Source organism: Cebus imitator, unplaced genomic scaffold (genome assembly GCF_001604975.1).
Source record: "Cebus imitator isolate Cc_AM_T3 unplaced genomic scaffold, Cebus_imitator-1.0 Scaffold199, whole genome shotgun sequence".
NCBI lineage: Eukaryota > Metazoa > Chordata > Mammalia > Primates > Cebidae > Cebus > Cebus imitator.
The window spans coordinates 4,263,682-4,282,369 of record NW_016107514.1 but is presented as its reverse complement, the minus strand read 5'-3'; the positions used below and the strand labels follow the sequence as shown (position 1 = coordinate 4,282,369).

Below are 18,688 nucleotides of genomic sequence, written 5' to 3'. Positions count from 1 at the left end.
AATGGGGTAATACATAAAACAACACTTCAACAAATAAATACAAATGGCAAATGAACAAAATAATTTAGCTTCACTAATATTTAAATTATATGAGATGCTATTTTTAACTATTTTATATTTACCAGTTTCATTAGTAACAGCTAACACTTATCAATCACTATGTGTCAAACTGTTGTGTTTTATTCAAGTAATCCCCACAGCTCTGTAAGAAAGGTGATATAATTATGTCTACTATAAATTGTCAAAAGTCAAAGGTCCCTTTTTTTGTTTTTTTTTTTTTAGAGACAGGGTTTTGCTCTGTTGCCCAGGCTGGAGGGCAGTGGTACAATCATGGTGCATTGCAGCCTCCACCTCCTGGACTCAACTGATGCTGATGCTACTACCTCAGCTTCCTGAGTATCTGTGACCACAGGTGCATGCCACCTCCCCCAGCTAATTTTTAAAAAATGTTTTGTAGAGACAGGGTCTCACTATGTTGCCCAGGCTGGTCTTGAACCCCTGGGCTCAAGCAATCCTCCCACCTCGGCCTTGCAAAGTGCTGGGATTACAGGAGTGAGCCATTGCATCTAGCCAGGTCTTACTTCTTATAGCTAATAAGAGTCTGAAGTGCAATTCAAACCCAGCTAGTCTGGTTCTATACTCCATGCCCTTAAACACTACATAATAATAATATATACTCAGTATTGGTAATGATGGAAACTCTTGCATAGTGCTGAAAGTATTAATTAATATAATCTTTCTGGAGGGAATTTGGCAGTATGTATTAACAGCCTCAAATATATGGATATAGTCTAACCCAGCAGTCCCTCACCTTTTTGTTGCCAGGGACTGGTTGTACGGAAGACACTTTTTCCCAGACTGGGGGTTGGGGGGCTGGTTTGGGGATGATTCAAGCACATTACATTTATTGGGTACTTTATTTCTACTATTGTTACATTGTAATATATAGTGAAATAATTACACAGCTCACCATAACATGGAATGAGTGGGACTCTAAGCTTGTTTTCCTGCAACTAGACAGTCCCAGCTGGGGGTGATGGGAGACACGGACAGATCATCAGGCATTAGATTCTCTTAGGGAGCATGCAATCTAGATCCCTCGCATGGACAGTTCACAGGTTTTGCACCCTTATGAGACTCTAATGCAATCACTGATCTGACAGGAGGTGGAGTTCAGACAGTAATGTGAGTTATGGGGAGCAGCTGTAAATACAGATAAATCTCACCTGCCACTCACCTGCTGCTGTGCAGCCTGTTTCCTAACAGGCCATGGATCAGTACTGGGTCTGTTGCCCCGAGGCTGGGGACCCCTCATCTAACCCAAACATTCCATTTCTGAAAATTTATACTAGTACTAACGATGGCAAACTATGAGCATTTACTATGTGCCAGGCATTGTGTTAAGGGCTTTATATGTGTTATCCTATTTAATTCTTACAAAATCTACGAGGTAGCCACTGTCATAAGCCCCATTTTCTAGATGGGAGACTGAGATCATGAAAGTTCCAAACAAATTATCCAAGGTCATACAGACAGCAATGAAGCTAAAGTTAAATCCAGGTCTAAACTTCAAAACCCATATTCTTCTATAGTTTGCAGTAACATCTAGTAAAGGAACAACTAAGGATTGATGTAAAGATGAATGTAGAAAGACATAAATAATAAGGAATAATTAGAAGCAATCTAGATGTCCAAAAATGAAAACTGTTTAAATAAATTATGGTAAAGTAATTAGAATAAAAAATAACGTAGAATAAAAAATGATGTAGCAGAGTACGAGATATGCAACTTAGTCTCAGATACTTCAGAGAAATCGTGTGTGTGTAGAGAGATGCACATGTGTGTGTATGTATGCATGTAGGCATGTGTGTATTTATAACCATAGAGAGTGCACATACAGGCACACACAAATTATAAAGCAATTGGGTAAAATGTTAACAACAGGTGATGCTGACACTGCTGGTCCTTGGACCATACTTTGAATAGCAAGGATACAGAGGATCCTTAAAGCTGCTTAATTCAGGCTAGTGGTAACTTACTTATTAAAGTGGCAAATCTCTATCAAATAAGGCATACTTACGAAGCAAAAGGAATTTTTAATATAGGATCTGAATTGTCAACGGCTAGGCTCCCAGATTTAAAGTGAGGACTGAATTGTGTCAGATGATTTCGAAGAATTCCAACAGCAACTTGTGCATGTGGATCAAGACTAACTCTGAAAATGTTAATAAAAAATGGTTAATTTTGGGGGGCAATTTATTCAAATTTAACAGTATATGCAAACTATTTTAAATATAAGTAAGGTCAACAGTTTGAGCTCCATTTACATACCTGAATATAATAACACTCCCTGGAGACAAGTTTTCAAATTCTATTTCTTGAATATATTCATTGGGCCCTTTTGTGGTAACTCCAGCTTGTTTAACAATTTTACTTTCATTAAGCTTGAAAAAAAATGGCATTAAAAAAATCAGTTCAACAAGCAGTTCTAATGTTCTTAAAATGCCTAACACAGTAGCAATATGAGTCCCAAATACCTGAATATGTTCTCTAATTTCTACTGTGATATCTGGCATTCCATTGATTGAATTCTCATCCTTCCTATAAGGTTTCACATTTCTCTCAATAGTTCTAGCTTCAAGAACTACTTCTTCAATTTTGCCTAGGAATATATAAAAACATTTTAACAAAATTTCACATGGAATCATCCAAAATTAGGAAGGCTAAAGTGGTTTCAAATCGTTTAACTTAAAATTGAAAATAAAATGTCAGTAAAATTTTTTAAAAAGTCTGAAAGTAGATGATTCTACCCAAGGTGCATTTTTACATTTTTTTGTTTTAAATTACAACTTAGTTAACAAAGCTTTATTTGAAATAGAAACTTATCAAAATAATAGCTTAGCTCTGGGGAACAACTTCCTAATTTTGAGCAGAGAAAAGCAAATCACTTGAAAAGCTTATTTTTTTTTTTACATTGGAATTTTTCAGATTAAAAAAAACATTTTTTTAAAACCCAGGTCCTACTTCCTCAAAGAAAAATTTACAAATACAAGTAAAGCCTATATGTACCCATTCTTTACTTTCAGAGGCAACCTCAATGCAATTTGGTGCTCACTACTTCTGGCATTTTCACTATACATGCATGTTTCCTCAAACAACATATATTATTTTCCCTATTTCCAAGTTTTATTAAAATGGATTCAAGTTTTATATATATATATAAACATATATATATAAAACATTTACTTCAAATGCCAAATAATATTCTACTGTATGAATATACCAAATATATCTCTTCTATTAAGGTTGTCTCTAATTTTTCTCTATTATAAATAATGTTACAATAAATATTCTTGTGCATATCTTCAAGTGGAAATGTATGAAAATTTCCCAGATACATACCTAAGAATCGAATTGCTGGGTCAATGGATTATATAACATTTCAATCTCACTTTAAATGACTTAAGCTTTAAATCATTAATCTGGCAATTGGTAACATAACCTTTTGACCCAGGAATTCTACCTCTGTAAATATATACTAAGAAAATTGTTTAAAAGAAAAAAATTATCCTTAGCGTATATTTAAAACTTAATAACACTTCTAAACACACTAAAGAATATGTAAAAGGGAATAAAAACATTTAACAAAATAAAAAACACAATTCTGTGGACTGACAAGTGAGAATGTTTTAAGAATGATCAGTGACCAAAACAAAACCTGAGATAATATTTTGCATAGTGATTTTTGTCCTATAAAACTCAATACATATATTAGCAAAAATCAGATGAGGATAGTGAATATAAATTTGTGAACAATTAAAGAAACTTTTAGGTATTCAGGTTGATCATTTTTAAAAACAGGAACTATGCATACTCAGCAACTAGTAACCAATACAGAATACGATTTTTACGGGAATTTTCATTTGCTCAATCAACAAACTTTGACGGCTGCTGCATATACGGGAGCATGCTCTGCTATAGCATATCACATAAGAAAATTAAAATACACATATCCAGAAAAAATTCAAGTAGTATTAAGAACATAGCTCAGGGATGTATTTGATAATTTTATATTTGACTCTCTATGCCAAAGGAGTATATAGAGACTATAATTAGTGTATGTTCAGAAGAAAGAGAGATCACTGAACAAAGGAGGTGTAACTTTAGGCCTTGAAAGATCCAGACAATTCACATAGTATTTGGGGATAAGTAAAAATATCTGTTTGTTTGAAATAGCGGACAGACATAGAGCTAAGATAGTAGATTAGGATGGATTATGAGAAGCTTAAATGTAAGGTTAGGTTATTTTCCATGTTAGTTTATATATTTGTATGTATATTTGTGCATATACACACACAAAGACATACACATATACACATGTACATAGATACACACTAACACAAATATATATAAATATTCTTCCGGTAGAAGAGAAATACATGTTCATTTTATTCAAATTAGGAACTATATTAAAATATAAACAAAAATGTTCCACAACTCAAAAAATGTTAACATTTGAAAGTATTTCTGTCTAGGTTTTGTTCCATGCAGTAAAAATATAAGTTGCCAAAATTTCTTTCTTTCTTTTTTTTTTTTTTTTTTTGAGTTAGGGTCTCATTCTATCACCCAGGCTAGAGTGCAGTGGTGGGATCTGAATTCACTGCAACCACTGCCTCTTGGTCTCAGGTGATCCTCCCAGCTCAGCGTCAGGAGTAGCTGAGACTACAGGCATGAACCACCATGCCCACCTAATTTTTTCTACTTTTTTTGGTAGAGACAGGGTTTTACTATAATGCTGACTCTGGTCTTGAACTCGTGAGCTGAATGATCTGCCTGCCTCAGCCTCCTGAAGTGTTGGGATTACAGGTGTGGGTCATCATGCCTGGCCAAGTTACCAAAAATCTTTAATTCTTTTTCTCAAGTACAACCACAGTGGCACTGTGTTATAATATATATGATATATACATGGTATATAACCATAACATTACAATATAATTTAATATAATGATATAATACAAACACAATAACAATTTTTAGATTGCATTACCAGGGATGCACATTTGAGGCACTTCCTTGCTATAAAATGAAGTCTTGGGATTCCTGAAAGCAGTTCTAGATACAGCCACAACAGACTGATGGATGCTGGGTGAGTGTCTTGTTACTGCCACAATGTCTTCATCAACTTGATCTACATACACCTGAGAAGCAGAAAGAACAACTAGATTAACTCTCAAAGTGGAAATCAGTGCTCAAACTGGAAAGACTTCCTCTGAAATTGAACCTGAAGAACAAATGTAATTATTTCTTGCCTGAATAAAACCCTTGGCTCCAAGCTCCTGATGAAGTTTATTGATAGCACACCTGGCTGCAATAATTCCGCTTTGGAAATTAACTTCACCTGGATTTGAAGGCAATGCTTCAGGATTCCATTTAGTGTAAAAACGTTCTTCAGAAACCACTGAAATCTGGACAAAGGTAAAATTTAGCATGAATACATTTTAATTACAATGAGTTTTTTTTTTTAATAAAAATGCACAAAGTTGTTAGCCATGTAGGTTTTAAGAAACAACATATAAGCAAACCTGATGAGGCACTAATTCATCATAGCCTCTTGTACTTCCACTAGCACAACACGCCATAGAAACAATTGTAGTACTTGGAAGAGCATCATACGCTGATCTATGCTAGAAGACAACAACAACAAAGCAAAAGTTTACTTTCTTTTAAATGCAAACTGCCATTCTATAGCATAATGAAGTAAAAGGATAATTATATAAATAAATTCATAAGGTAAAATGATTTGCTTTTAAACAATTAAAACATTTTGAAAATTATGTACTATAAATCAGTTATAAATCTGACACTATTTTGAGGTACATGGATATGATTGTGACCAAGAGAGTTAAATATCAAAATAAGTACATGAAAAAGATTAGGTGCTTACCACAATAGGACACTCATTATCATGGGTAATATCCATAAACAGGGCATGTGCAATAGCTGGCATTAAAGGCCTCAAACAGGGCTGAACAAAGGATCCAACAGGTTCTCCTCCATATCGGTAAACTAATCTGCCCTCTTCATGACTATTATATGCACTCATTGCCTCTGCAGAGCATTACAGAATATTTTAACAACCCTCATTATTTATGTCCAGGAAGAGGTTAGATTTCTTATCATAAATGATTTTCAAAATAAAGACATCAATATTATAAAAAATAAAACTGCTTTAGCAATTTAAACAAATATCTACTAGTTAAAGTGACAAAAAACTTTTCCCCATAACTTAACTGGAGAAATGACTCATTTAAGGAAAAGGGAACATATGTTGTTTACTGGGATGTAAGCTATACAAAATTGATTATAAAACATGTAAACATCACACTGTATCTCCCAGTAGAAGATGAAAAACAGGTTTGCATATTTTCAACAACAAAAAAAATAGTTTTGTTAGTGAGTCTTCAGTTCATCCTACTGGTTTTTCAATTTGAAATGAGGTATCTTACCCCAAAGTAGAAATTTATACTGATAAAAATAGACTGAGTAATATTAGAATATGTCATACAAACTATTTAAAAGAACATTAACTGTGTTAAAAAATTATTAAGCATTGCATATGAAGCTATTAAATCCTTTAATCTACTTAAACAAAAGCTAAAGTTTTAGATGGGAAATACACTCCAACAAGCCTACCTCTTATTAAGGAACTAATGCCCAGTCTAGTAACAAAGATATTGTCCAGATCTTCACTTCCTGTGAACAGTTCAGCTACTACATATAAATTGGGTTGCAAATTCCTAGCAGCATCCAACATGTACTGTAAAAAGCACAGTGACAAATGTAACAAATAAATGCAACAGAAAAGAGAAAGAGAAAAGCAAGATAAAAGGAAGGAAGGAGACAAAAGGGGGCATGGATTTGACATAGAAAAATATGCAGCAAGATAAAATGGAAATTCAAAAATTTCCAAATAAAATTTCACTGTACATATATAAGAAAATATGAAGCACACCAAAACACATAGAAACAAGGGAACTTATAAAGAGAAGAAAACAGTTAAAAAGGAAGATTAGATTTTGCAAAGATATGAGACACCAGAGTGGAAAAGAAGAAGAAAAATGTTAGTCTCATATTACTAAATGTAAATCATAACACTGCAATTCTGTTAGGCTTTCCCCTGTTTTTTGTTTATTTTTAATACCTTTAATCAGACTTAATTTCCAGGTGGTTGACTAAATAATTATTCATAAATTCCCCGATGGTGAGTTACTTAGCTGTTAGAAAGATTAGGTCTGTCTGACCTGACTGAAGCCAGTTTCTCCTACAGATGGTACAACTCTTAAAAACTCTTACACCTTACAATTTCCACTTGTGTGATTTATGTTTAAAACTGGTGCTATCTGTCCAGCTGAGAATCAGGAAATACTGGTTTATAATAAAAAATCAGATGGGTTCCTAACTGTTAAACATAACATTTGCACAAAGGTTAATAAAATACTTGAAATTCTATCAGGTAACAAGTAGAATCCTAGAAGATTTTGTAATTTAAAATTAAGTAAATTAAGTTAGAGCATTCTTTTCTGCCATGTAACAATCTTAGAAGTATATATACATACATATATATATATATATATTTTTTTTTTTTTTTTTGCTGTTACTAAAAGCACAGTAAAATAAAGCCCTGTCATTTTTTGGACCTAAACAATGTTCTACCAGCTTAATTTCTGTTTACTAGATCCGTCCAAATCAAATCAATTTTTCATCACGGGACTTGAAACATATACATTATAATACTTCTTTCATATTAGAGAAATAGATATTTTTTAGATAAACACACATTTCCAAAGAACACCTAAGTGATACCTGTCACTAGGAAGCTATGAAAGATTTATAAGCAGTGCTACTGTAGGGTTTCTAAAAATAACAAATTTTTAAAAATCTTATGAGCAGGATGAAAATTATGAGTTTAATTACTAAGTTGTATTGAGAGAAGGTAATACTGTAAGTGTTGGCACTGTTCAGAAGTTATGGTAAAGAGCCCAAAGAGGAATAGACAATGTTTATGTTTACAATTATATTTTAATAAATAATTTTAAAAAATTAAATCGATGAGGCTAGACTGGCTTCAATATGCTATAATGTTAATGTTTAAATAGCCACTATAATATGTAATAAGCTATTCACCTTCACGGTCACTTCTAATACATATTGAAAGCAGCCTAAAAATAAGAAAAATTAACATTTTATGTTTTACAGTAGCCAATACGGTTGTGCTCCATATTATCAGAAACAGTATGATCAACTTTCCTAAATTAAAATTTTTAAATTAACTAGTTAAATATTTTATAGCCCAGTATTCCATAACAACTGCATCAAAAGATTGTTAGAATTATGCAAACTATGCAATAGTGTTAAATACTACCACGAAATCAATGGTGGTATCCATCTAGCAAAATGAAATGTTTACCTGCATAGTCTACTTAAGGAAAGCTAGGAAAGAATGCTGAATTTCTTTTCTTAATGTGGATAAATTGTTTTTCTGTACCTCAGCTACATGAAGAGGTGTTGAGTGGCAGTTATCAAGACGTACTCCCTGGAAATAAGTTGCAGTTATTTCAGTGTATTTTTTCATGTGTGCCCAGAGATAAGGACAGTCCTCTGGTTTATTCCCATAGCGTAATTTAACACTGTCTCCCCAGCAAATAAGTTCTCTCCTTAAGTAAACGTCTGAACCTGTTAAGAAAAGAGATTGCTTTCAATGGTTCAAGAAATAGAATGAAAACAATTACTTCAAGAAAACACTGTGGTTTTTAAATTGCTTTAATCATTTCTGCCACAAATGATATATTGGTTAAAATTATATCTAAAGTGGCCTGAGATAAAGTTTTAAAAAATCAATAATAATTTCTCATAGCTATTCTGTAAAAATTCTAGCTTATAGCCTCTTCTAAAAATTTGTCCTCAATTTCAAAAACCCAAGTCACTTCATAAGGGAAAACAGAAATGTTAACATCATAAGCCTTTTACAATTATAGTTCTACCAAAAATATTTAAAGCTCCATCTCCACCCTTCTACTTATTTTTGGCAACAGGTTATATTAAATCCATGGCATACAGCAGAATGGCTTGTTTTCGTTTAGAATGGCTAGAAAAAAGAGGGCAGAGACACTTAAACCCAAACTTTTACTCTTAAAAAAAAAAAAAACCATAAGATTTCTGAATTAATTTTAATGTCACGAAAATAGACTCCTCGTTTTAAATGTTAAAAAATAAATATACCAATGGGCCCCTGCAACATTCTTCCTGGCAATGAAACAGCCATAGAAAAACAAGACACTAAGAGTGAGGGGGGACCTAAAATCATTAGGTTCTAGTTTCATTGCCACTGAAATGTCTTAATACCTCTGGCCAATGAGTGAAAATATCTCCTACGGCAATGTAATTGTAATAGCAGTGGTTTCAAATTTGTTTGTAAAAATGTAATAATATTCTGTCCAAATAAGAGCTTATGTAAACCCACAATATAGAAAACAGATACATAAAAGCTATTCTGTTTGAGAAGATAAGAGGTAGGAAGGCAAAGGAGAGGAAAGAAGGTGAACTTCTTTTTTTGGTGACTCCATGTTTTCTTTCTCAAATGTGTAATGTACCTCTGGTACCTTTATGGTGAAATAGTCTAAAAACCAGTAGACTAATGGGGAAGAAAATCTATAAAGCAGATTTTACTTTGACCTTGCCATGAACTATTCTTTCCCTATCCACAGAGAAGTTAAAAATGATATACCTGGTTCAGCAAAGTTTCGAAGAGGATCATCTCCCATTACCCATCCATTGTGTGCCATCAGAAAACAAGCTTTATTTGGGAGATGAATCATAGATTCTTCCATGGAGAAGTCCATTTCTTCAAATGGGAAAGTAAAATATCTATGGAAATATAATTAAATATTAAATCCATACAAAGAAACTTCTTGGAGAGAATTTGAATTTGCAATATTAAAACTAAACTTCTTTTATAATGAATAAAATTAGTTTGATGTCATTTACAGAAAAAAACTTTAATAAAGGTCAAAAATCTTCAATAGGCTTTTTGAGTAAAGCTAGTGGGGTGTGAGGAACTGGGAGTTAAAACAACAGCATATCTGGCTAACATTTTAAATAATTTTTAAAACCTCATAAAATTATTTTTAAAAATAATCGAGGCGGCCGATTGTGGTGTCTCACATCTGTAATCCCAGATCCATGGAAGGCCAAGGCGGGCGGATCACCAGCCTGGCCAACATGGGGAAATCCCACCTCTACTAAAACTACAAAAATTAGCCGGTTGTGGTGGCGCACGCCTGTAGTCCTGGCCCCTTGTGAAGATGAGGCAAGAGAATCGCTTGAACCCAGGAGGCGGAGATTGCAGTGAGCTGAGATCACACTACTGCACTCCAGCCTGGGCAACAGAGCGAGACTGTATCTCAAAAATAAATTAAAAAAAATAATAATAATTGAGGCATTGAGCATTGATGTTACTTTGCAAAGACTTTTTAAAAAAAGACTCTAAGTAAAGATATGCAAAGGCTTTTACTGCACTCTAGTTGCCCAACCTATGCTTCATATCACTTATTAAGGACCTAGATGCTTGATTTGTTTAATATTGAATTTATTACTAGGTATACAGTCCTCCAAAAACATTGTAAATAATAACTATAAATTGGTTCATACTGATGACAGTTTCTCTAACAAAATATTTGCCTAATGAAATAGTTAATATTAAGCCTATGTCCAAATCAAAATTTCTATTTCAATTTAAGAAATGTAATGAAGTCACATGTTAAAATATTTAGGTTAATTTCAAAAGTTAAATACTATTTTCAATTGTCAACTATCAATAAAAAGAAAACAAGAATGCAACACCTGGTAACTAATGGATGCTTTCTAGTGACAGGTCCTAGTTTCGGACCATGGCCAGCCAGTCGTTCATAAAACACATTTCCCAAAAGGCAATTAACTGCCTGAAAAACATTAAATTGTGTTAGATCATCATCATCAAGACAACAACAAAATAGTACTAAGATGCAAGGAATAGCAGCAGTTCAAAAAATAAGTAAAACCTGTTCCTGATGATAGTTAATGAGTTGATGCCTCTCTGAATTTAATTCCTCAATTCTCTTACGAAACCAATTACAGCATTCTTCAATTGCTGCTGGCCCATTGCTAGAGCAAATAGAGAAATGTAGATATAGTATTTAATGGCTTTACAGATTCTGTATTTAAAAATTTTCTAACAAGGGTCACAGAAACCTTAAATATATTCATCAGGATTTTAATTATGGCTGATGATGTTTTTCAATTGTAAAAATTTTTATATACACGTATAGGAACATGGTCCACGCACAGAAAAAGTGGGACATGTTATGTGCTGAAACAGTAGAATTACAGTGAATTACTTTATTTCATTTTCTACTAAGCATTTTTAATAAGTAGCATGAAAATCATACTAGCCATAAAGGTTTGTAAGTAATATTATTTATTTCACAGAAAACACACATTACATACTCATGTGGTATAAAAGTCGCTAGTGCAATGTTCATATCTACAGTACAGCCAAAACGTCTGTATTCAGGATCTTGAATAATCTTAAGATGTTGGTTTGGATCAGACTTGGTTACTCTCCTATTTCCTAAAAGAAAGAAAAGATGTATCTTAAATGCAAATATCCACAAAGAGATTATAACTGTCACTAATTTATAATTTTTGGCCTACAATTTTTTTCATTGAAAATAAAATATTTGTTTCACAAGTATCCTCCTACCTCCTCCCCTTCCCATCTTTCTGTGCGTGTGCGCGCACACACACACACACACACACGGGACAGGTGCAGGGGAGAAAGATACAGACAAAGACACAGGATTCCTATCATTTCAATCCCAGCCCCACTTTTCTGCCTAAGTCAGCATTCACTTGATTGATTGAGTACATTAAGGCTTTAGTGGAACCTGTTTTCCTCCCAGGTGCTACCAAACATTCTAACCTCAGAAGTTCTTTTTCAAGATTGCTTTCAAAATTTGCTTCCTAAAGTCTTATTATAACAACCTAACTTTCTTTGCATTCTCTAAAAGAAGCACACAGGTTTGTTTAATACTTTTTCCCCCCTTTTCTACATTCTACATTTCTACAACTACATTCCTTAGATAACAATTTAAAAATTAAAAAGGAAATAAATGGTTTTGGGGGAAAATTTTACTCTTTTTCTGGAACGTGTTTGTAATAAAATCAAGAACTGGTACAGGATTGCTTCCACTGAACTTGATTTTATGTTAACTAATTAATTTATATATGGCTTATTCTAAAGAGACTTTGAAATGATTTATAAAACACAAACAAGATAACATAAAATAATGGGTTTCCACAGCGTAGTGATTATCATGTTCGCCTTACAAAACAGCATAAAATATAAATCAATTCTTAAAATTCAGTTTCTAAAGTTCACCTGGAAGAGTAAATATACGAAAACTGCCAAAAAATGTTTGAAAAAGAGAAAAAGCTATGCCGTCAGTATAGACTAATAGTCTTTAGTATTGATAGAATAAAGGAGATGGACCAATGGAAGAGCACAGATAACAGAGGCATATTTTGTATATTACCATACACTGTGAAGTGTTATGGTGGTACTTCAAATCAGTATAAAGAAATGGATTTTCAACTCAATATAATTTTAAAAATCCAAATAAAGTTAAAGATCTTCTTTATAAAATATACAAAAATAAATTTCAGGTATATTAAATATTCAAATGTAAAAACGTAAGATTAGAAGAAAAGAGAATGTTGATGGAAGGTCTTTTCTAAGCATAATATGAAATCAGAAGCCATCAGAGATTGAAAAGTTTGACTACCTTGAAAAAAAAAGTCACCATAAACAAGAGTTAAAAGATCAAGCGCATACTAGGAGAATATAGTTGAGGCCTGTGTAATAAGACGTAATGAGTAATAATGTCAATATAAAAAAGAGACGATCCAACAGAAAAATCAGAAGAAACATTAACAGGCAATTAATGGAAGAAATACAAATAGCTAATTAATGTATATAAATATACTTCATTAGTAAGCAAAGAAATGTAAATTAAAATAAGGTATGCTTTGTCTGATTGACAAACATGATAAAGGTTAATGGTATCTAATGTTAGTGATAATATTAAGTTGGTATAACTTGCTGTGAAAAGAAATTTATTATATTTGAAATTTGTATACCCTTTGACTCATTAATTCCATATTTAATATAATTTACCCTTCAGACTGACTCACGTAAGTAACAGGGATGTATTTTCTGCAATACAGCTTATGAGACTGGGAGTTTACCTAGGGCAAGGACTTTGTTCACCACTGAATCCTAATACGTGGGGAAATGTCTAGCATATAGTAGTAGGTGGTTCAATGAATATGCATTGAATGAATAACGAAAAAAGAAAAAACTGGAAACAACCTATCAAAAAGACTAGTTAAATAAATTCAAGTACTTTAAAAATAGGATATTGCTATATAGGGGTTAAAATAAATAATTAGCTATAATAAATTCATATCAACTAAAAGAACAAGTTGTTGACAGTTTATGTTCTAGTCCTATTTGCAAGTGTAAAAAATAAAAAATATAAAATGTATATACATACATATATAGAATTACATAAAATTATATATAAAATTGATTTTTTTTCAAAAAGAATCTTAAATACAAGAAAAAATTAATATGTAGTAGCTGAGATGTAGGGTTTTGGGAGAGAGGAGGTCATACATTCTATTTTCATACACATTTGAACTATTGGGCTTTTTCTCTTTTCAATGAGCATATATTACTTCATGTAAATAATGCAGCTTACTGTAGGGAGGGAAGATAGAGGCCCTTTAGTAAAATGAAACAGGAAGAAAAGTTAATATTAAAAATTCCTGTATTAAAGTGTTACACAATTGCAGAGGTTGATGTGTGAATCTGACTGAGCATCCCAGAGCTTCAAAGGCACTATATTTCTGGGTCCTACTCTAGTTCTGTTTCATGGAAGAGAAAAAAACATCTTTAAGATCTTCCCAAGATCCTCACTGCTAGGTTGTCCTATGTGAAATACAGATACATTCTTAATAATCCTTTCTAATTTGCCTCCTACAAACCCTACCTTCTAATTTCACCTATTTTTTCCCTATCTTATTTTGTTGGGGGGCACATTAACTTCTTGAGTAATTATGCCCTTAACAGAAGACCCATTTATTTACCCTTTGTTATCTTGCCAATATCTGGCTTCAGTATCACTAGTGGCTAAGTGGCCTTAATAGTGGGCAAAATCAGCTGGAAGCCCCTCTATGTCAAAGTTAAGATTCTTACTATAAACAACAGTAGACTATCGCACCTCTCAGTTTCAAAACTTGTTTTGAGCCTTTCTCAGCTGAAATAACCTTTCTCTACCTACTTCCCATTCATACATTTAACAACTATGTACTGGGTCCCACAATATTCTGAGCATTCTATGGAACTATCAGTAAGATACAGTACCCAGGGGAAATAATTGTGTTATATATTATTATGATATGCCCTTAGATGTCTCTGCTAACTCTCAGCTTACAGAATCAGTTTTAGAATATCAAAAATAATACAAATATCATACAATGACATATTTAATAATGACGTTACCCAAAAGAGAGTTTTCCCTTAATAAGCAATATTAAATTTCTTAAAGTTGATAGGAACATCCTAGTATATATTCTTTACCTTGTGTAAGAAGTCTTCTAAATTGCTCAACTGCTTTGTTGACGTCTACTTGGAAAAATTCCCAGAGTTTAAGCTTTGGAAAAATATCTTCCCAAATTATCTTTCGGATGGACTGAAAAATGTCAATAGTTAAAAAATACATATATACATATATTTATTTAAAATCATTTTACCAAATACTGTTTATCATATTAAAATAAAGATTCTCAGTAATTTTCAACCATATATTTAACAGGTACTTTAGAAACTTTTCCTGTTTTAGTGTGGTACTCTTCTGTACATACTGACATTCATGTGATGATCATTTTCAATCAAAGCAAGTATTCCTTTTTCTTTGTATTTCCCTTCTGCAACATCACAGGAGAAATGCCAAAGTGCTCTGTCTAAGATCCAGGCAGGTTTTAAGTGTGGAGAATTCACAAGATTATAAGCACATTCTGGATGTTCCTGGATCCATTTACTATTAGCAGCTGAAAGGAGACACAAAGGAAAATTTCACAATTAAATTGAAACTGTATCTATGTTTAGAGGTGAAATAAAATATAAACATCTACCACTCATTGTTTTCTGTATTAGACATCAATATTTTATAATGATACCATCATAGGAAAAATTATTTCTTTGGTTATGGTATCCTACCATCAACTTCACCGCACTTTTTTTTTTTTAACTTTAATTCTGCTTAGAAAATCATGATGAAACAAAAAGCAGCCCTCTCATAGGTAACACTTTTGTATGGCAATCCTAAAGGGTCAATGAAATATGTTGTTTTGATAAACTGGATAAAAGCAAGGCTGAGAAAGTGCTAAAAGAAATATGCTCAAGGAATACAAATGTAGCTTATATTTCAGAATCAGGAGTTTGGCAAAGTATCCCAAATATTTACAACATGGAAGATAATTTGTTTTGGCCAGGCATGGTGGCTCATACCTATAATCCCAGCACTTTGTGGGAGTGGAGGTAGAAGAATAGCCTACAAGAATGCAAGACCAGCCTGGGTAACACAGTGAGACCTCATATCTATTTATTTTAAAAAAAGATAATTTGTTTTAATTTTAAAACAAATGAAAGTTATATGGAATTTGTCTGATCTTTAAAATGGACTAATTCTCTCTGAATTCACATTAAAGAGCATGTGATTAGTATACATAAAATAAAAAATAATAACAATTACTGAATATTTACCACATGGCAGAAATTATTCTAAGCAGTTAAATATGCTAACTTATTATTCCTCACTTCCTACCCCACAAATTAGGACATACTGTTATGCTCCCTTAACAAATGAGGAACTGAAGCACAGAGTTAAGTAACTCAGCCAAAGTCAGACAGTCAGGAATCAACTTGGTCAAGTCCCTCTTTAGTATATGCAATCTTTATAACATTGCTCTGCTACTGAAATGAATGTGCTTATGCTTCATTTACTAAGCTGAGCACCCTTATGTAATTTTGAATCATTATTATTTCTAGTGTCAGTCATTTATTTAGTAAATTATTTATTTACTTAGTATTTAGTCATATCCATAATAAACACTCAGATGAAGATGGGCTACATAAGGAACAGAGATGTTATAATAAAAGTTAAATGGGTAATTCTCAAAATTTGCATCAAGATAGTTTCTCTGAGATTTACCACCACAATCACTGAAATTCAAGGTATTTTTTAAAAGGACAAAATGAAGTAATAACTTATATCCATTTAGGATTTCCAATTATAAAGAATAAATACTGGGGCTAGGTGCAGTGGCTCATGCCTGCCATCCCAGCACTTTGGGAGGTCAAGGAGGGAGTATCACTTAAGCCCAGGAGTTTGAGACCAGCCTGGGCAACATAGCAAGACCTCATTTCTAAAAAAATTTTTAAAAATAAGCTGAGCATGGTGGCATATGCCTAAAGTCCCAGCTACTCAGGAGGCTAAGGTGGGAGGATTACTTGAGCCCAGTTAGTGGAGGTTACAGTGAAATGAGATTGTGCCACTGCACTACAGCCTGGGTGACAGAATGAGACCCTGTCTCAAAAATAAATAAATAAAAAATAATAAATATCAATGCTGCCCTCACTCATTATTTTTGAGACAGGGTCTTTCTTTGTCACCCAGGCTGGAGTAGAGTGGTGCAATCATAGTTCACTGCAGCCTTGAACTCTTGAGCTCAAGTGATCCTCCTGCCTCAGCCTCTCAAGAAGTCAAGTCTACAAGTGTATGCCAACACACCCAGCTAATAAAATATATACACACACACACACACACACACACACACACACGTGTGTGTGTGTGTATGTATTTTTGAGACGGAGTCTTGCTCTGTCACTCAGGCTGGAGTGCAGTGGTACGATCTCAGCTCACTGTAACCTCTGCCTCCCGGGTTTAAGCGATTCTCCTGCCTCAATCTCCCTAGTAGCTGGAATTACAGGTGCCTGCCACCACGCCTGACTAGTTTTTGTATTTTTAGCAGAGACAGGGTTTCAACATGTTGTCCAGGCTGGTCTCAAACTCCTGACCTCAGGTGATCTGCCTGCCTTGGCCTCCCAAAGTGCTGGGATTACAGGCATGAGCCACCGTGCCCAGCCTTAAAATTTTTTTTGTAGAGATCAGGTCTCACTATACTGAGCAGGCTGGTCTCAAACTCCTGGCCTCAAGTGATCCTCTTGCACTCGGCTTCCCAAAATGGTGGTATTACAGGTGTGAGCCACTGCACCTGGTCCCCAATTTTTAAAACAGCAAAATCCTAAAACTGTTTCTTTTCTCAATATTTTGAAATACAAATCAACTGTAAAATGAAAGAATTCTAAACAATAGGTAATGAAAGTATTTTTTTCTAATTTTACACGAAAGAAGAGTCAAACTCCAAACTATTTTTTAACACACATCTACATTAAAAAATAAATATGGACTTCTGGAGTGATACAGTAAGAAACTCAACAAACACTGTCCCCAGCAAAACAATTTAATTGGTGAAAATAATTTTAAAAGCAATCATTTAGTCCCTGGAAATTATCTTAGGGCATTCAGCATAAGGAGAAACATTTATTTAAGATAAGAACAGCAAGAGTCTTGGCATCTGAACTAAGACCTTTTCCAGGCCAACTAGGTTCCCAGTATTCTTGGCCTGCCAAATCTGGGAAAGGATGATGGCTTTGCAAGTAGAGGCTGAGTGGAGGAAGGGAGATTTTTCTCCACCTGCCTACTTGGAACAGAACTTCTGCAACATGGCTGGGCACAGTGGCTCATGTCTGTAATCCCAGCACTTTGGGAAGCCAAGGCAGGTAGACTACCTGAGGTCAGGAGTTTGAGACCAACCTGACAAATATGGCAAGACTCTATCTCTACTAAAAATACAAAAATTAGCCAGGCATGGTGGCTCATACCTGTAATCCCAGCTACTAGGGAGGTTGAGGCATGAGAATCTCTTGAACCTGGGAGGTGGAGGCTGCAGTGAGCCAAGATTGCGCCACTGCACTCCAGCCTGAGCAACAAAGCAAGACTCTGTCTTAAAAAAAAAAAAAAGAAAAGAAAAAAGAACTTCTGCAATACAGGGCTGGTGGGGGGAATTAGAAACACTCATAGACTGCACCTCTTATGGTGAAACTACAGTCCCAGGCTGGGAGCTGGGAGGAATGTCTCCCTCTTGGCCACACTCACCAGGAGTAGAGCACCTGTGTTAGAGCTTCTGTAACAGAGGGATTTGTGTAAGATAATGGAGCAGGTCTTGGTTCAATCACCACACACTCTTTTTCTTACTAAGATTTAGTAGATTTTCAGATGTTTCTCCATATACTAAATGTCGTTTGGACAATTTCCAGGGGACTTAAGTGATTGTCTTAAAATAATTTTCACCATTTAGGGTTGCTTCACTGCACAGAGTGAAGCCTTCACATAACCATTCAAGAAGTTGAATTCTGCTGGATAATACTTTTTTTTTTTTTTTTTTTTTTTTTTTTTTTTTTTTTTTT

At 33.8% G+C, this 18,688-nt stretch overlaps 1 protein-coding gene across 8 annotated transcripts in view; it reads right to left on the bottom strand.

Annotated features, from left to right (window-relative positions):
* Positions 1-18,688, bottom strand: part of AGL (amylo-alpha-1, 6-glucosidase, 4-alpha-glucanotransferase) — a 70,143-nt gene that overhangs the window by 35,421 nt on the left and 16,034 nt on the right. For 7 of the 8 annotated variants that reach the window (XM_017547596.1, XM_017547594.2, XM_017547595.1 and 4 more), the window contains exons 6-20: positions 15,026-15,207; positions 14,738-14,849; positions 11,542-11,665; positions 11,097-11,199; positions 10,900-10,997; positions 9,785-9,924; positions 8,546-8,733; positions 6,694-6,817; positions 5,945-6,108; positions 5,583-5,684; positions 5,310-5,465; positions 5,048-5,198; positions 2,538-2,662; positions 2,332-2,444; positions 2,081-2,215 (exon numbers count right to left, since the gene is read on the bottom strand). In XM_017547596.1, the coding sequence (XP_017403085.1) occupies positions 2,081-2,215; positions 2,332-2,444; positions 2,538-2,662; positions 5,048-5,198; positions 5,310-5,465; positions 5,583-5,684; positions 5,945-6,108; positions 6,694-6,817; positions 8,546-8,733; positions 9,785-9,924; positions 10,900-10,997; positions 11,097-11,199; positions 11,542-11,665; positions 14,738-14,849; positions 15,026-15,207 (2,017 nt within the window). The remainder of the gene's footprint in view (positions 1-2,080; positions 2,216-2,331; positions 2,445-2,537; positions 2,663-5,047; positions 5,199-5,309; positions 5,466-5,582; positions 5,685-5,944; positions 6,109-6,693; positions 6,818-8,545; positions 8,734-9,784; positions 9,925-10,899; positions 10,998-11,096; positions 11,200-11,541; positions 11,666-14,737; positions 14,850-15,025; positions 15,208-18,688) is intronic. The other variant, XM_037745401.1, reaches the window with a different exon arrangement.